General features: G+C 49.4%; 4 protein-coding genes across 9 annotated transcripts; 1 reads left to right on the top strand and 3 right to left on the bottom strand.

The window, feature by feature from the left end:
- The first annotated feature begins 6,318 nt into the window (after positions 1 to 6,318).
- LAMTOR4 (late endosomal/lysosomal adaptor, MAPK and MTOR activator 4) lies at positions 6,319 to 9,803 on the top strand. Of its 3 annotated transcripts, none has more exons than XM_016124796.2 (4): positions 6,319 to 6,438; positions 6,895 to 6,975; positions 8,970 to 9,087; positions 9,458 to 9,803. In XM_016124796.2, the coding sequence occupies exons 1-4, from the start codon at positions 6,436 to 6,438 to the stop codon at positions 9,553 to 9,555; spliced, it is 300 nt and encodes a 99-aa protein (XP_015980282.1). In that variant the 5' UTR covers positions 6,319 to 6,435; the 3' UTR covers positions 9,556 to 9,803. The 3 variants fall into 3 exon arrangements, with proteins under 3 accessions (XP_015980282.1, XP_015980281.1, XP_015980280.1); XM_016124795.2 differs by lacking the exon at positions 6,319 to 6,438 and adding an exon at positions 6,480 to 6,700 and having other exon boundaries at positions 9,441 to 9,803; XM_016124794.2 differs by lacking the exon at positions 6,319 to 6,438 and adding an exon at positions 6,512 to 6,700.
- A 293-nt stretch (positions 9,804 to 10,096) lies between these two features.
- On the bottom strand, positions 10,097 to 14,509 carry TRAPPC14 (trafficking protein particle complex 14). 2 transcript variants are annotated; one of them, XM_016124791.2, is made up of 11 exons: positions 13,875 to 14,508; positions 13,575 to 13,670; positions 13,337 to 13,466; positions 13,085 to 13,171; positions 12,804 to 12,924; positions 12,555 to 12,702; positions 12,336 to 12,418; positions 12,078 to 12,241; positions 11,415 to 11,569; positions 10,990 to 11,183; positions 10,097 to 10,877 (listed from the first exon to the last, which is right to left on the bottom strand). In XM_016124791.2, the coding sequence occupies exons 1-11, from the start codon at positions 14,283 to 14,285 to the stop codon at positions 10,724 to 10,726; spliced, it is 1,743 nt and encodes a 580-aa protein (XP_015980277.1). In that variant the 5' UTR covers positions 14,286 to 14,508; the 3' UTR covers positions 10,097 to 10,723. The 2 variants fall into 2 exon arrangements, with proteins under 2 accessions (XP_015980277.1, XP_036081648.1); XM_036225755.1 differs by having other exon boundaries at positions 10,741 to 10,894; positions 13,875 to 14,509.
- A 220-nt stretch (positions 14,510 to 14,729) lies between these two features.
- Positions 14,730 to 20,575, bottom strand: GAL3ST4 (galactose-3-O-sulfotransferase 4). 3 transcript variants are annotated; one of them, XM_036225757.1, is made up of 4 exons: positions 20,295 to 20,575; positions 18,861 to 19,151; positions 18,390 to 18,693; positions 14,730 to 16,183 (listed from the first exon to the last, which is right to left on the bottom strand). In XM_036225757.1, exons 2-4 carry the CDS (start codon positions 19,079 to 19,081, stop codon positions 15,152 to 15,154), a joined length of 1,557 nt encoding a protein of 518 aa, XP_036081650.1. In that variant the 5' UTR covers positions 19,082 to 19,151; positions 20,295 to 20,575; the 3' UTR covers positions 14,730 to 15,151. The 3 variants fall into 3 exon arrangements, with proteins under 3 accessions (XP_036081650.1, XP_036081651.1, XP_015980279.2); XM_036225758.1 differs by lacking the exon at positions 20,295 to 20,575 and adding an exon at positions 19,901 to 20,237; XM_016124793.2 differs by lacking the exon at positions 20,295 to 20,575 and having other exon boundaries at positions 18,861 to 19,892.
- Positions 20,576 to 21,030: 455 nt separating this feature from the next.
- On the bottom strand, positions 21,031 to 27,346 carry GPC2 (glypican 2). Its single transcript, XM_016124792.2, has 10 exons — positions 27,154 to 27,346; positions 26,326 to 26,484; positions 25,689 to 26,011; positions 24,798 to 24,878; positions 23,882 to 24,044; positions 23,515 to 23,645; positions 23,127 to 23,273; positions 22,901 to 23,040; positions 22,628 to 22,803; positions 21,031 to 21,865 (listed from the first exon to the last, which is right to left on the bottom strand). The coding sequence occupies exons 1-10, from the start codon at positions 27,317 to 27,319 to the stop codon at positions 21,615 to 21,617; spliced, it is 1,737 nt and encodes a 578-aa protein (XP_015980278.2). The 5' UTR covers positions 27,320 to 27,346; the 3' UTR covers positions 21,031 to 21,614.
- Between the last annotated feature and the right edge of the window lie 43 nt (positions 27,347 to 27,389).

Raw genomic sequence — 27,389 nt, 5'->3', positions numbered from 1 at the left:
CTGGCCTGGTGTTGATGAACTCTTTTATCTTTTCCTTGTCTGGGGAGCTCTTTATCTGTCCTTCAACTCTGAATGGCAGCTTTTCTGGATAAAGCAATCTTGGTTGTAGATCCTGGGTTTTCATCATTTTGAATATTTTGTGCCAAGCCCTCTGTATTGCAAAGTTTCTTTTGAGAAATCAGCTGCCAGTCTCATGGGAGCGCCTTTGTAAGTAACTAACTGCTTTTCTCTTGCTGCTTTTAAAATTCTCTCTTTGTATTTAAGCTTTGACATTTTATTTATTTATTTATTATTATTATTTTGACATTTTAATTGTGATGTGTCTTGGTGTGGGCCTCTTTGGGTTCACCTTGTTTGGGACTCTCTGAACTTCCTGGGATTGTATGTCTATTTCCTTCACCAGGTTAGGGAAGTTTTCCATCATTATTTCTTCCAACAGGTTTTCAATTCCTTCTCTTCCTTCTTCTGGTACTGCTATGATGCAATGTTATTATTGTGTTGGTAGGAAATTACTGCTTGGCCATCGCCATGGGAATGTAGGTTATTAACTATGAGAACAACATTCTAATAATGAGCTTTCTGCTTCTGTACCCCCACTTGCACGCCCGGCAGGTAGTGAATAGAAGAAAAATAGACCTTTGTGTTTAGACAGAATGAAGAATGGGGTTTTGGGCTTAAAAACCCTGTACCTCTACATTTCAAGGCTGCTTAATTTGGGATCTGCGTACCCTGAGTTCTGGTGGTCCATGTGTCTTTTGGGGGCTGGCGGCTACAACATTATGTTTGATGTTGTCCCATAGTCTCTTTAAATTATCTTCATTTTAGTGGGATTATTTTTTATTGTTGCAGTTCTGATTGGATGTCCTCTGCTACCCAATCCTCTATATTGATGATTTGATCCTTCTCTTTATCCTCTCTGTTGATTCCCTCTAACATGCTCTTCATCTCAGATATTGTATTCTTCATTTCCGACTGGTTCCCTATTATAATTTTCATCTCCATTTCTATGTTTTTATCTCTTTGTTTAAGTTCTGAGTTTAACTATTCTTCCCTTAAGTTCATTTAGCATCTTTTAAACCAGTGTTTTGAACTCTAAATCTGTTAGATTGCTTGACTCCACTTTGTTTAGATATTTTTCTGGAGCTCTATTCTGTTCTTTCATGTGGGACATGCTGTCTCCTCATTTTGGTTGCATTTCTGTGTCTGTTTCTACGTACTATGTAAAGCTCCTAAGTCTCCTGGTCTTAGTAATGTGGCTTTGTAAGGCCCAGTGGCACAGTTCTGAGAAGGGTTGAGCTTCAGGCCAAGTTTAGCCCCAGCCTGTGCCCCTTCCAGGGTCACCTGGTAAGAATCAGCAAGCAATCCACAGATGGTTTGCCATCCACGCTGTGATTGTTGTTGCTTCAAGAGGCCATGTCAGAAACCAATGCTGGCTGCCGCCAGTGTGGGGCTTGGAGCTACTCAGCAAGTAGCACAAGGCACACCAAGGACCTGACTGGATGTGACCTGAGTAGGGTCACAAGTTGGGAGGGGCAGAGTTTCAGGAAGTCCTCTAGGCAGAGCAACCTCTGTTATCCAGTTTGATGATGTCTCAGCTATGGCGGGCCTATGTCTGCAAGCTAGGGGCAGGAAAGATCAACCAAGGATGAGCGGATATTGCCAGCACTTCTGCCCCAAAGAAAGCCACCCCTTTAGCCGTCACCATGAAGCCCTATAACTCAATGTGCTCCCATATGTCTCTGGCACCCCTCTGCCCAGCAGCCACTCCAGTGCTGGAGCTCGAGGTGAGTGAATCTGTCACCACGACGGTCTAGTCATAGTCATTTCCCCTTAAGAGGCACATTTGCACCTGCTCAGTGCAGCTTCTGTAACTTCTGTATCACTCAGCCCACGTGGGACCAGGCAGCCTTGCATCTCTACTCATTACTACTGTTCTAAGGGGATTTCTTAATTCTCTCCTTAGTTGTAGGACTTCTGTTCATCCAGACCCTAGGGGACTATGTTCACTCTTTGCTCTGTGGTTTTGAAACAATTTTGATGTGGTCACAAGAGGAGATGTACAACCCTTCCATCCTCTAAGCCATCTTGACTGGATGTCCTCAACCTTTTTTTTACCTTTTTATTCAAGTATAATACACAAACAGGAAAAGTTTACATCATAAGTATACAGTTCACTAAATTTTCACAAACTGAACACACACAAAACACCAACATCCAGATTAAGAAACAGCATTAACAATGCCCAGAAATACCCCTCTTGTTCAGCCTTAACCTTTCCCCAATGGATAAGCACCATCCCAATTTCTAATAGCATAGATTAGTTTTGCCTGTTTTTGTACTTTTCATAAACAGAATCACACAGAATGTACTTTTTTGTAGTTGACTTCTTTTACTGAACATCAAGTTTCATTTGTGTGGTTGTGTGTCATTTTAGTTCATTTGTTCTCATTGCTTTATAGTAGGGGTCCCTAACCCGCAGGCCATGGACCAGTACCCATTCTTGGCCTGTTAGAAACTGGGGTTCACAATAGGAGATGACTGGCAAGGGAACAAGTGAAGCTTCATTTGTATTTGCTGCTACTCCCCAAGCGCTAGCATTACTGCCTCAACTCTACCTCAGATCATCAGGCATTAGATTCTCGCCAGTCCCTGGTGCAAAAAGATTGAGGACCACTGCTTTATAGTGTTCCATTATGTGAATGTGACACAATTTATCCATTCAGCCATTGATAGGCATCTGGTAGTTTCCAATTTTGAGTTAGTAGAAATAAAGCTTCTACAAACATTCCAATAAATGTTCTTGGGTGAACATATACACACAACTCAGTTGAGTATATACCTTGGGGTGAAATTGCTGGTCACAAACCTAATTTATTTTTTAAAGATTTTAAAATATTATTAAATATTCCATGTATTAAAAACAGCGTGTACATGTATATATTCACACTCACAAACTTAGAACTTAAATAGAATATTACTGCCATAGTCCATTTAGGCTGCTATAACAGAATACCACCGAGTAGGAGGCTTATAAACAACAAAGAGTTATTTCTCATAGTTCTGGAAGCTGGGAAGTCCAAGATCAAGGCACCAGTAAATTCGATGTCTGGTGAGAGCTTACCACCTGGTTCATATACTGCCATCTTTTCACTGTGTCCTCATATTATGGAAGGGGCAGAGACTCTAGGGGCTCTTTTATAAGGGCATTAATCCCATTTGTGAAGGCTCCATCTTCATCACCTAAGCACCTACCAAAGTCCCCACCTCCAAATATCATCACATGAGGAATTAGTTTTCAATATACGAAATTGGAGGCAGACACAGTCTATAACAATTATTAACAGTTTTAAACGTCTGTCCTTCTCTCTATTCCATCCCATTTTCTATCTCAGTAGTAACCATTATTCCATTTTATCATTCCCTTGAGCCTTGTTTTCACATATAGATGTATATTGTTTAGATATATAAACGTATATATCTCCCTATGTAATACATTATTTTGTTTTTCATGTTTTTTAACTTAATGGAAATGGAATTCTGCTTTATTTTTCTTCATAGCACTTCTCACCAATTAATGTTTACTTTCTTATATATTTTTTGATTTATTATCTGGCTCACCCTCTCCCTCACAGCATCTTGAAAACAAACATATATATATATATATATATATAAAATTCACTATCATACCTCCAATTCCAAAAAGAGTGCTCAATTAACATTTGTGGAATGAAAGAATGAGAAACTTTGTTCTCTACATGACTAGTATGATTCAAGGTGTCTGCGAAAATGAAACAATTTTAATAATGGCTGATGAGCATTGTCCTGCTAAGGGTTCTTCTGTGTCAAGAAAAATGAGTACGGAAAGTTCTGAGGTAATGATAAATGTAGCTTTAAAATGATAATAAATGTAATGGGCCTATGGAGCAATGGAAAAGCATCGGCCTCAGTGTCAGCAAACCTGAACTGGAATCTGGCTCTGCCACTTGCCAGCCGTGTTCCTGTGAACAAGGCTTGACATCTTGAGTTTCCACTTCCTCATCTGCAAAATTGTGGTCAATGTGAAGGTTAGATGAGTGCACGGATGAAAATGCTCTGAAGAGTAGGTGCAAAGAAAATTATACTACAAACTGTTGTCAATATCTAAAGTCGGAGAAGGCTTTGCATATTAAGCATCTCCACAAAACTCTCTCTCTACATCCTCCTCCAGTTTAAATTTTATAGTATAAACATACTTCATTTTTAAAAGGAATTTGTCTTCTCTAATTTTCTTCTCAAGCAGCAGTAGTTTCATTAGAATAGGCGAGTAGACAGATGTGAGCAGAAAAGAAAGAAACCCACAGGGGCACAGATGTCGTCTCCATGAGCCCTGATAGGCCCTTAGAGGAGCCTAAAACCTACAACATCCTGGCCCGGAAATGCATGTGGTCTTTCCCACAAAAACACATGTGCAGACCAAACCTCATTCATCCTTGACCTAATTCTTCCCTCATTATACAGCTATTATAATAAATTAACATCGTGGTTAACGCTGTACCTATCATGTACCTGATGCCACAAAAGTTCAAAAAACAAAACCAAACATGGCAAGAAAAGGGATGCCTCCCTGATTCCAAGAAAAATCACCTCCTTTCTCTGAGGAGACCACCCAAAATAATGAATATTCTACCCCCTAGTTAGATCAGTAGCTAAAACCCCAACCCCACAAGTAAAGCAGAGCAACTCCCTTTCTAGGTTGCCTGCTCTCCTGAGAGTGTACTTCCGTTTTCAATAAACGAGCCATTGCTTCATTGCCTTCACTGTTTATCCGTGAATTCTTTCTCATGACGTTGTCAACTGTCTGGTGGTAGTTTTATATAATTGAGATATAATTCAAATACAGTAAAATTCACCATTTTAAAGTGTACAATTCAATCGTTGTTAATTGCATTCACAAGGTTGTGCTATATCATCATCACTATATAAGTCCAGAACATTTTTGTCATCCAAAAAGAAACCCCATACTCATTAGCAGTCACTCTCCATTAATCCTTCCCCCCAGTACCTGGCAATTACTAATCTGTTTTCTGTCTCTATGAATTTGCCTATTCTAGACATTTCAAATGAAGAGAATCATACAATATGTGTCCTTGAGTCCGATTTCTTTCATTTAGCATTAGTTTATCCATATTGTAGCATGTATCAGTCAGTACTTCACCCCTTCATTTGGCAAGATAATATCCATTGTATGGACATGCCACATTTTATTTGTCCATTGTTCCCACTTTAAGTTTTTGTGTGAACATATGTTTTCCATTCTCTTAGGTATATATCTAGGAGTGGAACCAATAAGTCATACAGTAACTCTATATTTAACTTTTCCAGGAACTGCTGTTTTCCACAGCAGCTGCACCACTTTATAGCCCCATCAGCAATGTATGAGGGCTCCAATTTCTCCACAACCTCCCTCAACAGTACTTCTTGTTTTATTATCCTTCATTTTCCCTCACCAACACTGCCTCAGTCACATTAGTAGTGCAGGTCTAGAAACTATGTAAATTAAAATAGAAAATTCCTATATGACACTCATGCATTAAAAATAACTACAAAGTACTGTATCTAATTTTTCCTGGCAGAGCATATTCAGTACTTAAGCTGCCTTGCTCAGCGAGGTACTCAACTTGCCATCACACTATTCTTCACAACATTCTGCCAGGAGACACCTGTCTTAAACAGCGAGCTGTCTGGAGTAGGTGTAAGAGCAGCATTTGAAAAGCTTTTCACATGTCCCATCATTTAACTTTATTCCAAAGGTCCCTAACCTTTTTGGCACCAGGGACAACTCTCTTATGAGAAGCTAATACCTGATGATCTAAGGTGGAACTGAGGCAGTGCTGCTAGCGCTGGGGAGCTGCTGCAAATACAGATAAAGCTTCACTTGCTTAGTGACCACTCATCTCCTGCTATGCAGCCTGGTTTCCTAACAGGCCACGTCCAGTCCAACGCCGGGGGGCGGGGGGGCGTGTTGGAAACCCTTGCTTTATTCTCTTGCTTGTGGTCACACTTGTGGTCAGCCTAACCCAGGTACAAGCCCTGACCCACAACGGTGGCAAGTAGCACACCCTCAGTCTGCCTGCCTCCCACCAACCCCGCACCTCCGCGCCCTATGTTTCGCCAACCCTCCCCTCTCCTCCGAGAGTGCGGGAGCTGCGGGGCTGAGAGATGTGTATTAAAGAGAGTAGGGGACCAATTACCCAGCAACTCGGGAAAAGCGGCTCTCTACACTGGCAGATTCAGTCTGATGACATAGTCAAAGCTCCAATCAACAGTCTGGAGGCGGGGCTAAAGTCCGGCGTCGGCGCAGTGCGGGGGAATATCGCCTGGTGAGAGCACGTGATCTGTGTCTGGAGCCGGAAGCTACCTAGCTGGTCCGGAGCGCCCCCAGCACCTGAGGCTGCGATGGTGAGTGAAGACGCATGCGCGGGAGTACGTGCTGGGGGTTCCGTGTCCCTGTTCCCTAATCTACTAGGTTGCCCCTTCCTGGGCCTACACTCCCCCCTCTCCTCCTACCCGCCATGGGACGGAGAGGGAGGAAATGGAGATAGGAAGGGTGACGACGTAAAGGGTTGAGGAAGGATCTGTGGGATGGTGTATGGGGGAGCTGGGGAGTCATGCGGAATTGGAGGGGACGGTGGGACTGCGAAGGCCCCACGGGGTATCAGAGGTAGGATGTGGGGGTCCGAGGGAGCCCAGGAGCAGAAAATGAGGGTCATGTAGAGAAGAGGGTCTGGAAGGGCCTTGGCTAAGAAAAGAGGCGGGGTGGTGGGAGGCACTGTCATGAGACTTGGGTTGCAGGTGAAGAGTATCCAGGAGCATCCTCCTAGAATGCTTCTGACTGACAACGTCTTTATCTACTAGACTTCTGCACTGACCCAGGGGCTGGAGCGAATCCCAGATCAACTTGGCTACCTGGTGCTGAGTGAAGGCGCAGTGCTGGCGGTGCGTTCTGGGCAAGGGAGTGTGGGGTTCCCCCCCCCCCCTCAAGTACACCTGGCCTGGTGATCCCTTGTAACGTTGCCCAGTTTAACGCAATTTCCCTCTATTCTTGGTCTTAACTGGTATCATGCCTAGCTTTCAATAATTAAATAAATCTTTAGAATCCTAGTGTGGTAACTGTCCTGAGGTAAAGAAAGGGTTTACTAACTTTACCAAAGTCAGACAACTGGTTACAGTTTTGTTGATAACTGATATTACCTGAGTTATTCTTGAATATGTATTTGGTATTTACTGACGAGGCTTTACATTTTGTTCTATAGTACAATACGGTGTTAGCGCCCTAGAAGTTTTCAATCTAGCTAGAGAGACAAGGCTTAAGGTTAAAAGCTGAAAGCAATTTGAGTGGTAAAGACTACCGAAGGAGTCCTGAAAATTAAGGATTTAACCCTTTGTGTTGTAATTTGTGTTATGTCAAGGGATCCTTGGAGGATATAAGAATTTATCTGGGCTTAAAGGCTGGTTGGTCATGAACAAGCAGAAAAAGAGCATGCAGGGCTGAGAGTGGATGTATTTGTGGGAGTATAACACCAGCCTGTCTGCATTGGTGGTGGGTTTGATGTTGAAAATATTTAGCAAGATTTTGGGGGAAGAAGAGAATATGGTAAAGAAAGCTCTGATTGTGGAGGACTTTAAAGGTCAGGTTAATGGATTTTGTTTGTTTGGTTTTTAGGTGAGGCAACCTTTGGTTGACCTCACAGATTACAAGGATCTTGTCCGTTTACACTCCCTTATTTATTTTATTTTATTTTATTTTATTTTATTTTATTTTATTTTTTATTATGCCTACCCAAGTACTAATTGGGCCTGATCCTGCTTAGCTTCCAAGATCAGAGGGGGTCAGGCTTGTTAAGGGTAGCGTGGCTGTAGACCAGGCTAAAAGATTTGGGTTAATCTTGAGGGTAATAGCTTTGAAGGGTTTTTTAACAGAAACATGAGCTGATGAAATTGTTGAGCATGACTGTTCTATTAGGTGTGAAGATGGGCGGGAAGGGGCGGGATCCAGCAGGGAGGCTGCTACAGAAATCTAGGTATGAGACTGGGCTGGTGGCAATGAGAAGGAGCAAAGGGAGAAGAGAATTTAAAGAATCAGTATATCATGGTAATGACTAAGATAGGTAGTAGAGGAGATACTTCTCCAGCCAGTTAGTCTTTGACTCCAGCATAGAATGATGGTGCTTTAATAGGAAGTTACTAAAATAAATTGATCAGGGAAAGGGAGAGGTAAGGAGAATTTTGATGGCTTGACTTTAGACATTGAATTTGACTTAGAATAACAGTAGTTAATACATATTTCTAGGTGATGTTCTAAGCAGCTCACCAGTATTCTCATGTAACCTTCAAGAGCCCATAAAATAGTACTGTTGTCTCCAGTTTACAGAGGAGGAAACTGAGGTACACAATGTCCAAGAGAGCGAAGGGCACTGAATTAACTTAGTGGGAGGCCCATATTGAGGAGGTAGGAAGAAGTTGCAATGGTCACATCATTACCCAAGGGCTAGGAAATAGGGAGGGGTTCAAGGATAAAGGGGATATTTGTTTCAAATTCTGCACACAGGGCCACAATGGGAAGATTGAGGAAAAGAAGCCTTGAACAAGTCAGTGGTGGGTAGGCAATGATGTCTGAGAATGTGGTTTTATCAAATAAGTGGGGACAAGGAGAAAAATTGCGTTTCAAGTGATTAGGAAAGAATGGTCAGTAAAAAGTGGATGAGAGTCACTACTTATTGGGTGAAGCCCAGTATAAGAATGAGAAACAGTAGTATCAAGAGGACCAACAACATCCATCACAGGACAGTTTTAGGCTTGTTTTTTAAAAACTTGGGTGGCCTGGGGGTGCTAAAAGATGGAGAGGGAGAGAGTACCAATGCTAGAGCCAAAGTGACTGTTCTTGGAATGCCCCTAATTCCTGCCATCCTCCCTCCTCTGTCTGCATGCAGTCATCTGGAGATCTAGAGAATGACGAGCAGGCAGCCAGCGCCATTGCTGAGCTGGTCAGCACAGCGTGTGCTTTCCGGCTGCACCACAGCATGAACATACCCTTCAAGCGCCTGTCAGGTGAGCCCCAGCCCTTGCCCCTGGTGGTAGTGAGAGGAAGTGGGGTGCTCCCAGAGATGGATACTCCTCTCAGAGAAAAAAATACTGTTTACTACCAACTTCCCACTATGTCCTCCTGGGGTCTCTCCCTGGTTCTGGCCACTTTCTTCCCTTTGGGATTCACCTCCGCATCAGAAGTATGAGAATGCAAAAGAAGGAAAGGGATTGAATAGAGACCACCCATCTTCAGATCTCTAAGCCCTGAACCATTGAATTTCTTTGGTTTTTGATTCCAGCCAGTTTGTTTATTACTCCATGAAAGTCATCGCACCCCACTAACTTTGTGCTCCCTTCCCTCTCCTGGGTGGGGGAAGGTATGTCTCTCCTCCAGTGGTCTTTGGAGAACACACGCTGCTGGTGACCGTATCAGGACAGAGGGTGTTTGTGGTGAAGAGGCAGAACCGAGGCCGGGAGCCCATTGATGTCTAACACTGCGCAAGGCAAGGGGCACAGGTGGATTGGGTCCTTGAGCCACTCAGATGAGGAAGATGCAAACCTCCTCCACCTCTTTCTTGGCTTGCTGCTAGAACTAAGGCTTTCTGCTCACCCACTCCCCCAAACCCATCTAACTGGAAGGACAGAGGTTTGGGGACTCTGGGCTGTTAAGGAGAGTGAGGACAAGGGGACCTCCCTCATCCTGTCCCTCCCTCCTAATAAACATGAGTTTGATGTTCCTAGGCCCAGGGATGTATGTATGTATGTATGTATGTATGTATGTATGTATGTATGTATGTGTGTGTCGGGGGCGGCGGTGGTGGTGGTGGTGGTTACACCCATATCTTCCACCTTTTAAAGAGAAAGTCATGCACCTCAGCACAGAGAGGTGGAGCTAGGCCACCTCTGGGAATATCAAACTAGGAATTTTAAAAAATGGTGGGAAGGGAGCTGAGGGGAGCTATTTGGTGCACGTGCGGAAGGGTATCATTCTTAGTCCTTGGGTCTCTGCTCCTGCCACCAACACACAAACCGCATTTTTCTACCTCCTGAATAGTCATTTAATGGTCACATTTCAGTTGGAAGCAGTAGGTGGAGAATAAGTTACAGGAACAGACAGACCAAAAAAACAAAAGCCCATACAACTTAAAGTGCTTCAGGCTACAAACGTAAACATGAGGGGCAGAAGGAGGCCACCTAGCTATCTCCCCTGAGACAGAAGGGTCATTGTCTGGGTCCCTTTACCATCACCACCCTCTAATCTCAGCCCTGGGGTGGGTGGGTGGGAGGGAATGTCAGAGGTGGGAAAGACAACTTAATAGGAATGAGAAAACACTTTGTAAACTTAGAACCAGGGTACAAGGTGAGGAGTAGGGGGAGGGGGAGGCGGCGGGGGGGGCAAAGGAGCCCTTAGAGCCCTTGCCCTGGCCAAGGATGGGGCCAGCACCCCCAGGAAGTCGGGGGAATACTGTTGGCTTAGAGCTGCAGCCATACCCGCCCATTTCACAGCTTCTTCCCTCCTCAGTAACACAGAGAGGTGGCCCTCTTGGGCCTCCTCACCCATAATGGGAGGCATACCCAGGGGAGGCACAGCCTGGAGTGAGGACCCCTTCCTGGGGCATTGGATTTTGGGAGTGTAAGAGGGAGGAGAGTCGGCACGGTGCTACTTTACAGGCTCTACCACCAGGACCTTGCACTCGCGCTTGGCAATCTTGTCCAGAGAGAGCACAGCCTTGTCCGGGGGCAGGTAGAGGGGGCGGCCAACAGGGGAGGCCACAGGGGGCGTGATGGCCCTGCGCTCCATCACACTGCCCGACCTGGGGGAAGGCAGAGACTGTGGGCTCTGGTTAGACCTCAGGACCCCTTCCTGCTTCCCCTCCATTTCCAGCTTCTGTTAAGTCCAGCGGCACCCCTCCCGAGGTTCCATACCTCATGAGGTGGCTGCGGGAGGGCTGCTGGTGGGAGAAGGACTGAGAGCGGCCCAAGCTAGCCTGATGCCTCTCCACCAAGTCCCGGACAGCAGGGCTGCTGGGGCTGCTCTTGCGAGAGAGGGGCCGGGCCTCAGGCGGAGGGTGGGACACGCTGGCAGTGAACTGCAGCTTCAGTTTCATGTGTTGGCTCAGCTGGGGTAGAAAGACACGGATCAGCATTCCTGCTTGGCTTCCAGGCTCCAGACCTCTTTTCAAATCATCTTTCCCCTTGACAGGCAATGTTGGACCTAAATTCCACCTTCCCTCCGCCTGGCTTTTCAGTGCCACCCATTGTATTTCATCCACAGAAGCTAGCGACTCTGACATCTCTCATCTTAACATTCTGCATCACCCACCACACTGCCCAGCCCCTCCCCAGCCCACCTCAAAGAGCCCCGTCCTTAGAGCCTGGAAGGCTACACTGAAGGTGAGCGCACTGCCCTTCCGAGAAAAGCCAAGATTGTTGAGGGGCGTGTGGCAGACAATGGAGTCTAGGGCAGCTTGCATAGCCCGGCGCTCCTCCTCACACAGCTGCTTTCCTGGGGGGCAGAAACAGCAACTGGTAAACATATGTACAGTGTTCCTCAGTTCACAAAAGGCTTTCATGAGCACAGTCTCATTTGACCTTCAAAGCCCCCCTGAGACGTTTTATAAATAATAAGTTAATATTTACTTACTGTGTGCTTAGTCTACTCTAACTACTTCACATACATTAAATCTTTAAATCACCATAACAACCCCATTAGGTATTATTTTCTTTATTTTAGAGATATGAGGGATTTGCAGCTCAGAGAGGTTAAGTAACCTACCGAAGGTCACACAACTAGCAAATGGCAGAGGTAGAAATCAGACATACCAGGGAGTTCAGCTTCAGTATCTGCGCCCTTAAATCATTCTGCCCCACTGCCTCTCTAAACTCTCCATCTGTGACACTGGAGACCACCCAGGTGCAAAGCTGACACAGCCTGCCACAAGTCACCCACCTCCATACTTCTTCCTGTCCCCTCATCACCTTCGGGACAAGGTCCCAGCCTGGCAGCAACCTACCAGCCTGCGCATGCTCCGGGGTCCACACGAGCCTCACAGCAAGGAAGTCTTGGAGATTGTTGAGTAGCGTGTAAGTGACAGTAAAACGCTCGTAAGTCCGAATAGGGGACTCACAAGAAGCAGTCATCACAAAGCACGGGCGGTCCAGGCGGATGCTGGGCAGGCTAGAAGCATTGAGAAAGAGGAAAGTTTGATGTGTGTGTGCTGTGAAACAAAGGTGAACAGGATGGTGCCCATCAAGGGTTCCCATATACTCACCGGTAGTGGGTATAGATGCTCTGGGTGAAGGGCAGCTTCGGGGTGGACCACTGAACTACAGCAATTAGGGGGACTTCTAAGCCCTGCAGGAGGGACAAAGGCAACCATCACATGTATCAGAGGTCTCCTCTCTTAAGTCACCCCCCACACCCCAGCCTTTTGCCTCCCACTGCTGTTTCTTAACCTTTTTCCTTAAAAACACCAGCCCTTTATACTCACCTCCTTGGCCCCTGGAGGTGGCTGCTCACCCCCTCTCAGCTGAAATAGGAAGTTGTGTTCCTCCAGGGCACTGAGTAGGCAGGGGAAGCAGCCAGAGGTACCAGGGAGCCGACAGAAGGAGCCCATGGAGACCTCCCCAGATTGGTGACTGGTTCAGAAGAAAGGGGAGCAGAGCTGAATCTTACCATGCCAAAACTCTTGACCCTGCCCCCAACCCCACCACTTTGAAGCCCTGTCCCAAAACCTCACCAGACATTGTCCACCAGCAGCACAGAGCCATCGGGCATGACAGGTAGATAACTGGCATTGAAGTTTGGGAGAATGCGGATATCCCAGATGGAAATTTCCTCCTGGGAGGAGCTATTCAGCACTGTAGGAGGTAACTAGCTTAACTCAAGAGTATCTGGACCCCTCAGATCCCAACTTAATCCTCCTGAAACAGACTTATCCCCACCAACCTGCACGGAGTAACTGCCACCTAGTCAATGCCCTTGCTGTTACCCAAAGACTTGACCCACCAATCTGCTTACCCTTGAGAACAGTCAAGTGTTTTCCAGCTACAGTGAACTGGCGGCATTTCAAAACTGGAGGGGGCAGCAGAGTCAGCAGGGTGCTCACTGCAGGAAAGGGCGGAGGCAAGAACTGATGGGCTGTGAGCACAGACTTCACCTCCAGCCCAGTTATAATCTTCCTCTTCTCAGATGGAGCACTTGCCAATATCACCCCTCCACTCTATCCCCCAAATTCCAGACTCTAGCATTTTCTTTGTGCATTCTCCCCACCTTGGGCCTTAAAAGTGCTCTGCTCCCCCCGGAAGGTCTCCCCAGGAGATCGGGTCTGCAGCAAGCGCAGGTAACCTTGATCTCTGACCTCTGGTGCTTCAACCTCCCGCTTCCACACAGTCACTACAATCTAAGCAGAGGAGACACAAGACCACAGTCAAGGGGAGAGAGAGCCAGCCAGCCTGAGAAAGGGCACCTGAATTAGGACAACAGCTCCTCCACTCCTTGCCAATCTTACCTTGGCCTTAGGTGTCCCTGGGGGCAGTCTATCCAGTGAAACAGTGAGTGGGAAGATGACCTCATCTGTGGACAAAATTGGTTCCTCCACAGGCAGCTGGGCGTGTTAAAGGGGTGAAGAGGTCAGGAGAGACAGCCGGCAGCGTTCCCTTTAAGATCTGCGGTGCGTGGTTCTTCTTGCCCTCCCCTCTCCTCATCCGTCATCTGCCTTCTGCTTCCCTCCACCATCCCTCTCCTCTCCTGCCTTGGAAGCCTAGCAAACAGCCCCACCGCCCTGTGTCATGTCACCCCAGTTGCTCACCGTGGTCGTTCCCCCTGAGGTAGCAGGGCCAGGGCCGTGAGTGAGAAGGGGGCTGCAGCCTCGAAACAACCCCCCACCGCCAGGATCTCCGCCCCCTGGGGGTTCGGGATCCAGGTCGCTGGAGCCACCACACCCGGGCGCCCCGCCTCCGGCGCTAACCGAGGCCAGGGCGGCCAGAGTGGTTGCCAGCTCCGCCCAGGCCCCATGGGAGCCCAAGCCCACGCCACCCCCGGCGCCGGAGCCCGCGCCGCCCCGGCAGCGCAGCACCAGCAAGAAGCGGACAGTCTCCCCCAGGTAGAGATGGTTGCGCCGGGGTAGCGCCCGGTACCGGCCCGGGTCCCCCGCCAGCTCTGCGCGCGGCGGCAGCGGCACGGCAGGGAAGTACATCGAGTAGTCACACTGGGACTCCATGGAGTGGCGAGGACTGCGCGGCCGGGGGGCAAGGCGGGCCAAGGCAGCCTTGGGCAAGGGGCTGCTGGGGTGGGTCGGGGTAGTCCCGACACCCGACGGGGCTGTGCGCAGCCAGGCCAGCCTAAGAGACCCGCCGGGGCCAAGAACCGGGGCAACGAACCCGGAACCGAGACCCCGCAGGGCCGGAACCGGGTGCGGGGCCGAATGACTGGAGATAAACCGGAAGCGGAAAGGAAGGGGCGTGGCCTCTGAGGCCCCGGAATTTGTGGGTGACGGACCCTGGAGGAGAGGGGCGGGGTCCAGTTCGTGTTAGGGTGCAGCAAGAAGGATTTAGGCGAGACTACAGAAACACTTCTTCTTAGAGAATAAATATTAGAATTCCTTACAACCCCACTTCTCCCAGGAAGATGCACCATCCCTTTCCTCCCTACATAAAGCAAGTCCCAGTTTCAAATTATTTATTCATTGAACAAACATTTCATGATGAAATGAGCATAGTTCGGTAACAAATATTTCATAGAAAAATGAACACATTTTTCTAATCTACCTTTTCCCAAATTTTCTCTGGCTTACACCATGGTTCGCTCCTCCAGGGAGCCTCTTGAGAGTGCTACAGGGGCCTGCTAGGGGGCTGGAAAGGGGAAGGGGCAAAATGGGGCTGGGGATCCTGTTAGGAACTGAACGACTGGATTTCTTGGCACAGGCTGGAGGACTTTGGGCTCACATCTCTGCAAAGTTCCATTTGTACTCTAGGGAGTAGACATGGTTTCCAAGGGAAATGAAAATGTCATCTGGCTGCCCCACAGTTATCACATGTGTCCTTGTAGATTAGCTGCTCTTTAACCTAAGACTTAGTGGTCTAATGCCTAGGGAGAGAGTACCCTTGAAGTCTTGAGGGGCAGAGAGACTGTTGGGGGGAACTGCTTGGCATCTAGTTTGTCTTTGTACTGTAGCTCAGGGGTGGCCAGGCGCTCACACTCCTCTTGGTCTTGAAGGCTCAGTCCACTCCGAAGTACGTAGCCCAAAACCTTACCTGACCCAAACTGGAAAGGGCGGAACCGTCGGTCAGTGATGTATTTGGGGTCTAAAGCCTCACCTCCAACCAGGCAATGTTTAGCTAGGGCCTCTCGGCGAGCCCGGAGCTCTACCACCGCACTCTCCAGCCGGCTCTGGCCGTATTGCTTTATTCGTGCCCACAAACTGTGGTTGAAGTGAACATAAAGAGCCCAGTCCAGGTTGTTCCAGGCTCGGGCCCGTGCAGTCAGTGGCCTGTCCTCAGTGGTCAGTCCACCATTGCTGACAGTATTTCTGCCCTGCTCACTTCCAGCCTGGGCATTGTGCATAAAACCTACCACATCATCTAGACCCCAGCACAGGGCATCTGCCAGCAGAACCAATGATTCATCAAAGTATTCAGCCACCAAGACCAGGTCAAAGACAGAATCCAGCCAGGCCAGACTCCACTGGATGAAGGATGAAGACCCCAAACCTAAAGTGGCAGAGCTGGATGTCTGGCTGGGAACATTAGCAGCAGTAGGAGCAGGATGGAAGAGAGCATTGGGGTCCAGGGTGTGGGCTCGAGGATCAGCACCAAAAGGCAGGACATGCAGCTGTGGGGGGTTGGAGTCTCTGAGAGGATGAAGATTTCCTCTCTTGGTCCTCATCTCTGGGGGGAAAGGGAGGCCAAAGTCAAACCATAGCAAGTTGCGTGCATAGTGGTCCCCACGGGCTCCAGGCCGGTAGAAGGCTCGAGGATTGTCCAGGAAAGCAGCCAACGAAGGTGCCTTGCGGAAGGCTGATGAGGTGGATTTATAGTAGGAGAAGGCAGAGTGGGTCAGAGCTGCTGGATCTCGGACAATGGAAAAGAAGAAGCTGTCAGAAGGCATAACCTGAAGTACCTGCAGAAGAGAGAAAACAGACATAGGGAGAAAGAACTGTATCAGGAAGAAACTGAGTGCAAGCCCAATGCTCACAGATCACCCAGCCTCTTCAGACTTCCTCCTCACAGGTCTTCCAGGAACCCCCAGCTTCCTTCACTAGCTGACAGATCCTGGGCAAGTTACTTAACATCTCTGAGACTCAGTTTGCTCACCTGAAAAATGGGGTTATTTATACTTTCCTTCCCAGCTGATTATGGAGGCTTCATGGGATAAAGGATATAAAGAAATCTGGAACATGGGAAGCTCCTGAAGAACATTTATTTCATTGGGCCTTTTTCTCTGCCTTGGTCAGTAAAACCTCTAGCAATCAAACTTTGTGTTCACTTCTCCAACAAAAAACTATTAAGTACCTATGCTGGTACTCTTGGTCATAGCTCCAAGAAAAGAACTGGTCTCAGGCCTCCTCAGGGGTGTTCCCTGGTAGCAAAGAGAGAGGAGAGGGGGCAACCATAATACTGTCTCAGGTATAGGTTTCAGGTGGGCAGACAAGCCCAGAATGATCAAAAGACAGGGTGTTTCTGGGTTTCCTAAGCATCTTGGAGAGCAAAAGACATCCCTGGACTAAACATGGGAGCAATGGTCACTTGGTAGGGGGCTTCCCTGAGGCCAGGGACATTTGATCTCAGCAAGAAGGAAGGTAGGAATCAGGCTGAGTCAAGCAGATCCATGTCAGAAAACAGCTCCTGGGCTCCCTGAAGAGTTTATGCCTCTGATCATTAACTCTCTCATTGAGCCTGACTCCCTGACATGATGCCCTCCAATCTGTTCCGCTGATATGGACATGCCTGCAGGGCAGAGCATTTGCCCTGTGTGTCCCTTTGAAAGCAGAAGAGAACAGAACAGAGAATAGTCTGTGGCATCAGGTAGGCCTGGAATAAAATAGCAATTCAGCTATTTACCAGTCCTGTAACTTTGAGCAGGTTATTGAACTTCTCAGAGCCTTCATTCCTCCATGTAGAAGTAAATGGAACATGATAGGTGTTCAATGAATGGTGGTGACAACAAAGGTCATCACTCTAACCTCTAGAGAAACCTGCCTCAAAAATCATTGTCATCACCTCATTTCCAGCAGTGGGCCCTTGCTACCCATTACACTCATGCTCCTTAGCTGGTTTCTCCAGCCCCCGCTTCAACAGGAGTGTGTTTGCAGCTCCTGCTGAATTTCTAATTCCTACACACATACTTCTTTTGTACACATAAACACACACACACACCACCACCACTACCACCATGTCTTTGCTGATATCTTGCTCCCTCTAAGAATGCCTGATGTGCTCCTTTCTATAAAAACATGTCCACCTTTTCCTTTAAAACCTACCTCTCCAGGAATCCCTATCTCTTTTGATGAATATTCTCTCCCAAAGTTCCAAATACAAACACACATACACATACACACATGCCACAGAAGGCACTTTGACTTTGGAGAAGATGGGCCTGAGTTCAAATCAGATAACAGAAAGCAGTCACTTAGCCTCTCTGAGGCTCAAACTCCTCATCTGTATAATGGAGACACTTATAATGCCTTCTTGGCAAGGTGATGGTAAGATTAATACCCAGCACTCAAGAAGTATTTAAAAAAAGTCTCATTCCTGTATGTTTTCATTTAACATTGACTTTCTTTCTCCAAGAACTCTCACATTTCTATGTGTATACAGATGACTGTGTGAGTGCATGTACCCATCTCTCCCTTTAGAACTGAGGCTCCAAGGGTGTCAGGGCTGGGCTAAGGCTTGGCGTATACCTGATCCCCCAAATCTGGAAGATGTGGTGAGGAGAATGAGAGGAAGACAGGTCAGAGGCTGAGCAGAGGTCTTAGAAACAGTGGAAGGGGCCAAGAAGGGTCAGGGGTACCTGGAGGGAGAATTTGGGAGGAGGGGGATCAGAGTTGACAGGGCTCTGACACCAGCAGGATATATTGGTCAATGAAGGAGATGAGTGAATTCCAGATGGGAGAGTGCAGGACTTCGGCTCTCAGAGCTACTAAGGTAGGGACAGCTAAGGAGAGGAGAATAGGAGACCTCACCTTCATGGCCCCTATGCCCAACTTCCGGGTGAAGTGACACCTGGGAAGTCCCCAGTCCTGTGGCCTCCTCCCCTGAGGGTCTTGTCCACAGGCCTGATCCACGTCTCTTCAGTCCCATCCACCCCCTTTATACCCACTCACCTCTTTCAGGTTGAACCTCATGTGGTGACAGAGGATGTGGAAGGGGGGCTGGGTGCCTCCCCGCTGAGGGTGGTAGCCTTTGACCCAAGAGGCCTGGAAAAGCCTTGGGTATCCAAACTGGTAGCGGGTGGGGAGGGCGAAGCGCAGCCCATGTCGATCCCCGTAGCGATGAAGCAGGCTCAGCACAGAGCTGCTCCCAGATTTATGTGTCTTCAGGAACACCAGCCGCTGACGGGGAGGGCAGGACGGAACAGCTGGTCCTGGGGATGGGGCCCATGGCTGTCGGAGCTGCAGCCCAGGTAGCCTGGGGAGAGATGGGAGGGGAAATGTCCTGGCCCCTATCAGCAGAAGGATGGACATCTTGTGGAGCAAGGACAGGGTGTAGAGTTAGTTCCCATGAATCACAGGTAGGACTGGTGGTGGGAGCAAGTAGGGAGTATCTGTTGGGCACTGGGATAAGACGAAACTCACCTCTTCTGGAAGGGTCCCCCCCAGAGCTGGAGGGCAAGTCCAATGGTCATGAAGACTCCCAGAGCCACCCCCAAGCTCCAAGGCCCCCAGAGGCGCATGGTCCTGGTAGAGGCCATGTGGCACAAGGAAAGGTGACAGGGCAAGGGCCAGGCACAGAGGTAGAGACAGCTTGAGACAGCTGTGCAACTGCAGAAGGTGCAGGTTCGAGATGGGGGGGTCATTCCCCAGGCCTGCTTGCAGCCCTGGTTGAGTCTGCCCCCTTAGTTAGCAGATTTTTACCTCTGTCAGCGTCTAGAAGGAAAATGAGGGGAAGGAGAGGAGTCTAAGGAGAGGGTAGAGACTTCTCTCCTGCTGCTGCATCTGAGACCTAATTCACAAAGGGGAGTGGCGGTGAAGAGGGTGTACTCGCTATACCCAGATCTTCTAGGTGGCCCCACAACTATTTCTCTGCCGTCAGCCTCCAGCTCCCCCAGCTTCCATCTACAGTTTATCTCTGAGCCTCAGGGATTTGGAAAGGAAGAGGAAAAAGGCAGAGACCCTGCAAGAAAGATCAGACCAATTCACTTATATAACGGTAGGGTGGATATCGCCAGGTTCCTGGCTTCCTCCTGAGCCTCTGAGACAGATTGGAATGAAGAGCCCCATTTGGAGGCTGAGAGGGAAAGCCATAAGGAGGGAATTTCATTCAGACAGATGAACCCATGGAGGTGAGACTACAGGAGTGACTTTGTAAGGAGTAAGAATCAGTCATCTGGTCTAAATTCAGGCATCTCTTTTTCCTCTCAGCATGGGCAGACCCCAGTGTGGGAGGGGCTAGGGGAGATGTAGGGTTACTTATGAAACCCAGGTCCCTAGACATGCCCCTACATACCCCAGCTGTTCTCACTTTCCAACCCCATCAATGTACCCAAAGGAGAATGAGTGAGTGAGGCTAAAGAGAGAGAGAGAAATTCTGTGAAATAAAGATACTGACAGATACAAACAGTTTGGAATCCCTACTGAGGCCCCAGTTTCCTAATCCGCTGGGAGTCCCTACCCACCCCTTCAGATTACAACCCACAAAGTCAGACCACAGCCCTTCCATCAAGTCTCGACAGCCCCTTCCCAGGGTGAGCCTGGAGTAACCCTAGAGAAAACCCATACTTGCTACCTAGAGACCCGCCCCCTCTGGCATCACTCCCCTGTGCCTTCCCCCAACACAGCCCTCAGTATTCAGCCCTGCACTGAATGCGTGTCCAAATTTCTTTAACTCCTTCCACCCTTCTCTGTCTCCTCCCGTTACCCTAGGTTCCAGCCCTCTGCACCCTCCAACTTTGGTGACTGCTCAGTCACCAGCCTTTTGTTGGCTCACCCCCCACCCGCGCCCCAGACTCCTCCCATAAAATCTAAGAGTCCCTCCGCTGACTGCAGCCTCTGTGTCACTTGCCCACTTACCAAGTCACCTGAAGAGCAGCAGGGAAATTGGGGTCTAGCCCTCCTCCCACCACTCCCTACCCCTCAGCCACCGCCCAACATCCCGCTCTGCTCAACTTGCCCCATAAACTTTCTCAGAGCCCAAGCTCCTCCCTTCTCCCTCCCTTTGTCCAGCCAGTCCCGGCAGCTTTGATCGCTTTGCTGGGTTTCAGAACCTCCTGGCAACTTTCCCTTGTCAGGGCACCCAGCCCGCCCTTGGAAGACTCTGCTTCTACCCTTTCACACTTAGGAATCAATTTTACTTTTTTTCTCTTCCTCTTTTTGTAGGACAAAAGGCTCATTCAGGAGGCAAAAAGAAGGAAAGGAGAAAGTAACAGAAAAGAGTTGAAAGCAGACATTTTCAAGAATTTGCGACAAGGTAGCCAAGAGGCTGACTTGCAGAGAGAACAGGGGCTTCTCACCCTGAAGGCAGGAGACAGAGATGTGGTAATGTTAATGATGCCTCGTGTTCAAAAATAATTTTCCCAGTACAAGGTGCTTCCTCGCACAGTTCCTGTTTGTTCCCCATTCTTTTCCCTATTTTACAGATGTAGGTTCTCAGATCCAGAGGGTGGACAACTTGCCCAAACTCAGGACAGGTTTCAAGAGAAGTGAGAAACAGGCAAAAATGAGCTGGTCACAGAGGCTCTGGGACCTCTTCCAGGAGCTAGGGCTCAGGGAGGGATGCTGAAGTTATAGAAAGTCACACTCAGGGTCCAATAAATTAGTTATTTATTTGTAAAATGCAAAGCTTGTGAAGGATGTTGGTAACAGAGATAATGAGTCTTTTTTTTAAGTTTAGGAAATTGACTGAAAAAACTTAGTAGAACCCGGACCCACAGATCCTGACATCCTATTCATACACCCTAGTTCCCTCTGCCCCACACCCAGTCAATACCCAGCTTTGTACATTTCTGAGACCAGGTGAACCCGCCCCTCTGAACTTCCAACCTCCTTCAAACCCCATCCTCCAATTAACACTGTAAAAATCTTCCCTTTCTCCTCAATGGGGCTGACCCCAAACTTATGGGCTTGGTTGGAGAGACCATACCTCCTTTCTAAATAAATACCCGCAGCTCCCCCCACCCCACTCCACGCCAGATACCAAATGAAAAAATAAATATTGTGAACACCTACCCACTCCCAATAGGAATCTCCTAGACTTGGGGCCCCAGCCATTTACCTAAAAAGTCCCTTCTCTACCTTCACGGCAGCCCCCTTCAACTCCTTCCCAGACCCAGCTGAGGGGGGGAGGAGGGAAAGAGCCATGAACCCTTCTGATGCCAGGGCACCCTTTCCCTGTTATCGAGGTCCAAGCAGGGCCAGGACTGAGAGGAAGAGAATGAGGATGGGTTGGGTGTGAAAACCAACAGATGTCCCCCCAGTCCTACTCCCGCCCTGGCTGCTGCGGATGATGACACCTCTTCCTCTGCTCCCAGAACCATCTCTTCGAGGAGGGCGAGGAAGCCCGGCAGGAGGAGCTACAGCTGCTGTCCCAGCCATCCAGTCATCTGCATAGTGCTGTCCCTGTCCAGAGCCACTGGCGCCCTCATCTGCAGGAGGGAGAGAATCAGAGACAGACAGGGATGGGCAAGAGGGGCAGTGGGAGACAGAGGGAGAGAGACAGAAAGAGGAAGGAAGAGAACTCAAAAACAGAGTACGAAAGAGAGTGGCAGGAGACACAGATAGTTGGGGGTTGGGAAGAGGGAGAAATACAGTATTAAGAAGGCAAGGAAACAGAGATCAGGCAGACATGGGAATGAGGGAAGGTGATGGGAGACAGGAAAGGAAACAATGAGACAGAGGCAGGAAAGAGAGATGGGAAGAGAGGAAAATAAGAAAAGATAGAAAACAGAGATACACAGAAGCAGCCAGCTCATAGGAAGAGGAGGGGGGAGGGGAAGGTAAAGAGAGACAGAGATGATGGGAGAGAAAAAAAATGAATGGCCTTGCCTTGCTTCACTGTCAAACTACCTTGAGGAGCAAGCCCAATGACCCCACCCCCACCCACCCACCTTCCCCTGGGGTTGCTCCTCCTCCCTAGACTCCTACAGCCTTTTGCCCAGAGTTCTGTAATAATGTTTTGTAGTCTTCCCAACTGGACCGTGAGCTCACCGATAGAGACCCTTTCTCTCATTGGTCTTCTACCCCTTACCTTTGAGGTAAGTGCTCAATACTAGCTTGTAAAATGAATGAGTAATGAATGAATGATAACTGAGATATGAGGGGAGGGACTCAGAAGGCAGTGGATGGGGCCCGGGTGCAAATGCAGGCGCTGTTGGAGCTCGGCCCTCGGGGCACCCCACAGGTCTCACCCCAGTCTTCCAGTTCCAGGTCTTGTCCTAGGGCGGCTGCCTTCATCCTGATTGTGGCCGCCCGGAGCCGTAGCCGCTGCATCCGCGTCCGGAGGTCGGGGTTTGAGGCTTCCGCATCCAGCTCTGGGTTGTCGAGCCGCTCAGTCAAGGAGCCCCCGACCACGGGCAACAAGTACCTGCGAATACAGCAGCTCCCGAAGTCTCCCAACCAGCCCGGTGGGCCCGCGCCATCCCCAGATTCGGGCCTCGCCCACCCGCCAGCCTGGCTCTCACTTGCCCCGCCCGGTTCCGGTCCAGCAGGGTGCAGCCTCCTGCGCGATTTCCGCTGCCACGGTGGGATCCTTGCACATTGTTAGGGGCAGCCCGGCCCAGAAACCCCGTACCCGGCCCAGATGCTCGCGGAGCTCCCACACCTGGCGTACAGAGAATGGGTGGAGCTGCAGCGAGTGCCCACTCTGTGGGCCCGCCCGTGGTTTCCTTGCTGCTCGCCCCCACTTACCAGCTTGGGCAGCCCATTGCCCGCCGCCATTGTGGGCTTCTCCTTCTCTGCCCTCGCCGTCCATGGCCAACTCGCCTCTTCAGCGGGGGGTGGGGCTCTGCGGGAGTGGGCATGGGACTTTGGGGCGCCCCCGCATTCCTGAAACACCTGTGGCACAGGGAAGAGGCGCCCCACGTGCAGTGAAACTCATGCTGTGTACCTGCTCCAAAACCTCAATCTTCCATGACACCCCAGTTTCCGCAGATACCCTACAGCATCTCCTTAACACCCCACACTGTACCCCAGGCCCTCACTTCCACCCTTCTCTCTCCTGTACTAGAGCTAACATCCCATACTCTCTCCTTCACCCCCAAAGCTGACACTCACACATTCCTCAAGGCCCCAGTACCTGAGTGGACACTGCTACACTGTTTTCCTGCAGATACATCAGACCTTCTGCTATTTTCACCCCAATGGACTGGGCTGCCAGCTCAAAGGAAAAGGAGCCCTGAATCTTCTCAGCCAGAAACAAGAGACCATCTTGAAGGGGGAGAAAGACAAAGGGAAAAATGAGGGGACAGCTAGGGAGGTGCTCACTGAACTAGGAAGTTCCAAAAAACCCTGACCTGAGCAGCAGGGTGTTGGATGGGGGAGACTCATATGAGAAGGACTACCCACCCCCCCATGCTCCTCTTCAATATGGCTTAAAACCCCTTCCCAGTCCTCCCCACTCACCCCTACACAGACAGTCTTCCCAGGCTTTCCTGAGTCCTCACCCAGATAGGTCCCCCAGTCAGGGTCCAGTGTCTGGCTGCTGAGACAGCCATAGGCCACGTTGAGGCAGAAGCCTCGGCAGCGTGGCAGCGAGGGGACACCCTGACAAAGAGGGCAGCCGGTCAGACGCATCACAGCCCTCCTGCAGCCTTCGGATATGGGCATCTGGGGGCAGAGAACTGGGCTGTGTCATCCACAAACACTGAGGCTGCCCTCAGCCAAGCTTGGTGCTAAGCATGGAGATAAATCATATACCCCACCCCACCTTCCCAGGCCCTATATGGAGAGCTGACGTGAATGACTATGGTTGGTGACCCCATGTGGCAGCAGATAAGACTCCAAAAAACTGCAGAGGGAGCCAGGTTATAGATACTGCTTCTTAGGAGGGATGTAACTAAAGAGGTAGTGGTAGGGAAGTAAGGGGATCTGAGAAAAGGTTTAAGGACAAGAATGAGCCCATCATGGTTGGGGAAGGAGGACACTGAGGATACAGGAGGTAAGGGAAGGTAGTTGGGAAGAGAACAAGCAATGAAGAGAGGACCTTGAACACCAGATTAGGAATCTGGCCTTCAGCAGGGAAGGGGGGAGCCACTGAGGGGTCTGGAGGAAACCAGGGTGGGCGGTACTCCCATCTTGTGATGCTATGAAGATGAGTAGACCTCCAGAGGCTGGCAGGGTATGAGTCATCAGAGGCACAGGAAAGGGTCAGAGGTGGGAGGAACTCATGGATCATGACACAAAGGAAACTTCACTCTGCTTCTCCTCCTTACTGATTCACCCTGGGATGCCATGGCCTTGAGTCTGATATCTGGGAAGGCCCCAGATCTTTCCTGCTAACTGGCACCTGACTATTCCTTAAGGGGTCTCTCCTACTCTCCTCCCTCCCTGAGCCCTGCCCATACTCAGGCCTCCTCTAACCTTAAGCACTTCGTTGACCACATCTTTTCCAGTCTCCAGACCCTGGACAAAGGCCAGGGCAGCCACCATGGCCCGGGTTACCTGGGTGAGGGGAAAGAAGGTGAGAAAAACCACAAGGTTGTGGTGCATCAGTCAAGACTGAGGCCAACGAACTACACCAAGGGGACAGGCAGTAGGGGTTAGGTTGTGGAGTTACCTTGGGGTGGTTAGGAGTGTCAGGTGGTATAGGGAGGCTCAAAAGAATTAGTCTAGAAGGATCAAGGGGAGTGAGGTTTGGGAAGAGGTAGAGGGATTGAATTTTGGAGGGACCAAGTTTTACAGGGCTTGGAAAGAGATGGTCTGTGCATTAGGACAAACCCTGAACTTGAAGCCAGGAGACCTGGGTATGAGTCACAGTTCTACTATTTACTTGTGATGAGACCTTAACTTCTGGGGGCTCAGTTTTCTCATCCGTAAAACAGGGCTACTACCATCTACCTCACAGAGTTACAATGACAATTAAGTGAGATACTATAAAATGAAAATTGTTCTCAAATATTAAGTGCCTAATTCACATTTAGTTGAACCAGAGGAAGTCAGGATATTAGGATAAGGGAGGAATTGGCAGAAAGGTGGCTGGAGGCCAACAGCAGGTGAGTGGGTCAGGGATGTGTGTGAAACTAGGGGGGCCATTTGATTAAAGGAGACCAAGAAGTATTGGGTCAGGCAGGGGTGACTGAGGCTCAAAGAGGGGTCACCAGGTCAGAGATAGCTGCCATGCAGGGTGTGAAGATCACCAGATCAGGGGTGACTGGGGCATGAAGAGGGGAGTCATTGGATTGGAGGTTGAGTGCACACTTCATAGGTCGCTAAGTCAGAGGTTGCTGAAACTCAGGGCGTGGGACCCCTCACCTGCAGGCGGAGACGGTGGGGTGAGTCCCCGAAAGGCTTCAGAGAGTCATCAGCAGAGGCAGCAAGGCGTGTGATACAGAACAGGTAGTCAGGGGAGAAGTTGTACTCTGGGTGCAGCAGGGGGAACATTTTCTCCAGGAGCTGTGCCCAGAAATCTACCAAGGCGTCATCTAATCCCTCACCAGACTTTTCATAGTAGTCCCGCAGCCGAGTGAACAGGCCAGTGAATAAGGGGGTGTGCTGGGAATACAGCTGTCCATAGGAGCGGTGGAAGAGCAAGGCCAGGGAGTGTTCAGCCGATGAGATCATCTCCAGAAAAGCCCCTGTGGCAAATGAAAAAAAAGGGGTATGAGGTGAAACGAAGCCAGAAAAGAATAGAAAAGTGGAAGAGCAGATGCAGGAAGAGATGGGGATGGGAAGAGAAGAGAAAAGACAAGTGAGTTAGAAAGAGCCAATTCTCAGACTTGGGCAGTCTGGGAATGGGGTGGGGCAGGACCCTGGAGAGAACTTAGGGTGGGAGGGGCAGTGCCGGGTGCCTTAGAGATGGAATAGGAAGTAAGGACAAAACGCTTGCTGGGGTCATCAACACAGAGGGGAGGTAGGTATGTGGCCAGGTTTGGGGACCCCAAGTCCTCACCATTAAATTTTCTATGCAGGGCAGCCAGTGTGTGAACCAGGAAGGAGCCACTCTTCTCCACCAGGCCTCGGAAGGTAGCCTCGGTGTCCCAGTTCAGCCTCTCCTCTACCTCACTGGAACAGCAGGTGTATTCTTGTGGACAGATCCGGAGGTGCTCACCTAGACAGAGGAGACACAAAGAATGGTGAGAAGTGATAAAGAATGGTGGCAAGAGATGTAAAATTCCTACCTTCTCCTGCCAGTCTCTGGTGGTCATCCCTTCTCTTTCACCTGTCTGGTTTCTTTACTATTGTCTGCACCCTCATCCCCACCTTATTGTCCCCTCACCCATCCCAAGTCTGCTGCCATTAGCCATGGCATCAAAAATAGTGATGGGCCAAATTAGTGATCAGAGAACCTTCAGAGAACCCTCTCCAATATCATGCACCCCAGGCCTCTAAGGACTTACAAGACAGCTTCTATGGGAAGAATGGAATTTGGAGGGGTGGGGTTATTTGGTAAGCACGAAAGTATTATAGGAGTGCTCTTAGAAACAGCAAGGGGAACAAATTTGCGCTGTAAATAAAGAAACACAGAGGTGGATGGATGCTAATTACTTGAAAGGGATTCCTAGGGTGGGGGTGTAGTCAGAGAGCTATTATATGAACTAGAGTTATTGTGATACTGGTAAGGAAGTTCAGGAGGAGGAGGAAAGATGTTATTACTATGGGATGAAAATATTATTATAACGGTTACTCTGAATGGGGAAGAGAATTATTGTGAGATGGGAAAGACCCACCTCTGCCTGCCTCCCTCTCCCCCAATTCTCCAGTCTTCCTTTCTCCTCACCTGAGATCGGCGCGGGAGGGAGTAGGCTTAAGCTATACCCCCGGGAACCCAGAATCTGCCGGGTCTCAGTGCAACTCCGGGTGACCTTTGCCTCGCTCCCGGGTCCAAGACTAGGACCGAGACACAGAGGCAGCAGCAGAAGCAGAAGAGTTCGCAGCCTGGACATAGCTGCTGCGACCCTGGCGACCCTACGGAGGAAAAAAGAGACGCCCGAACTCGGGAAGCCAGTTCTCTGA

This window comes from Rousettus aegyptiacus, unplaced genomic scaffold (genome assembly GCF_014176215.1).
Source record: "Rousettus aegyptiacus isolate mRouAeg1 unplaced genomic scaffold, mRouAeg1.p scaffold_m13_p_8, whole genome shotgun sequence".
Classification (NCBI taxonomy): Eukaryota; Metazoa; Chordata; class Mammalia; order Chiroptera; family Pteropodidae; genus Rousettus; species Rousettus aegyptiacus.
Note: the sequence above shows the minus strand (reverse complement) of the source record. Positions and strands in the feature narration are given on the sequence as shown.

Coding starts and splice junctions, on each gene's coding strand:
- TRAPPC14 (XM_016124791.2), bottom strand. CDS start 14,285: ATGGAGTCCCAGTGTGACTACTCGATGTACTTCCCTGCCGTGCCGCTG. Junction 13,172..13,336: donor GAGCACTTTTAAGGCCCAAG/GTGGGGAGAATG, acceptor CCTTTCCTGCAG/TGAGCACCCTGCTGACTCTG. Junction 11,184..11,414: donor TAAGGACGGGGCTCTTTGAG/GTGGGCTGGGGA, acceptor TTTCTACCCCAG/CTGAGCCAACACATGAAACT.
- GPC2 (XM_016124792.2), bottom strand. CDS start 27,319: ATGTCCAGGCTGCGAACTCTTCTGCTTCTGCTGCTGCCTCTGTGTCTC. Junction 23,274..23,514: donor GTGTAGCAGTGTCCACTCAG/GTACTGGGGCCT, acceptor CCTGTGCCACAG/GTGTTTCAGGAATGCGGGGG. Junction 23,041..23,126: donor GCAATGGGCTGCCCAAGCTG/GTAAGTGGGGGC, acceptor TCTGTACGCCAG/GTGTGGGAGCTCCGCGAGCA.
- LAMTOR4 (XM_016124794.2), top strand. CDS start 6,629: ATGGGGGAGCTGGGGAGTCATGCGGAATTGGAGGGGACGGTGGGACTG. Junction 6,701..6,894: donor GGCCCCACGGGGTATCAGAG/GTAGGATGTGGG, acceptor TTTATCTACTAG/ACTTCTGCACTGACCCAGGG. Junction 9,088..9,457: donor ACCCTTCAAGCGCCTGTCAG/GTGAGCCCCAGC, acceptor TCTCTCCTCCAG/TGGTCTTTGGAGAACACACG.
- GAL3ST4 (XM_036225757.1), bottom strand. CDS start 19,081: ATGACCCCCCCATCTCGAACCTGCACCTTCTGCAGTTGCACAGCTGTC. Junction 18,694..18,860: donor GGGGGACCCTTCCAGAAGAG/GTGAGTTTCGTC, acceptor ATCTCTCCCCAG/GCTACCTGGGCTGCAGCTCC. Junction 16,184..18,389: donor TGAGGTTCAACCTGAAAGAG/GTGAGTGGGTAT, acceptor TCTCTTCTGCAG/GTACTTCAGGTTATGCCTTC.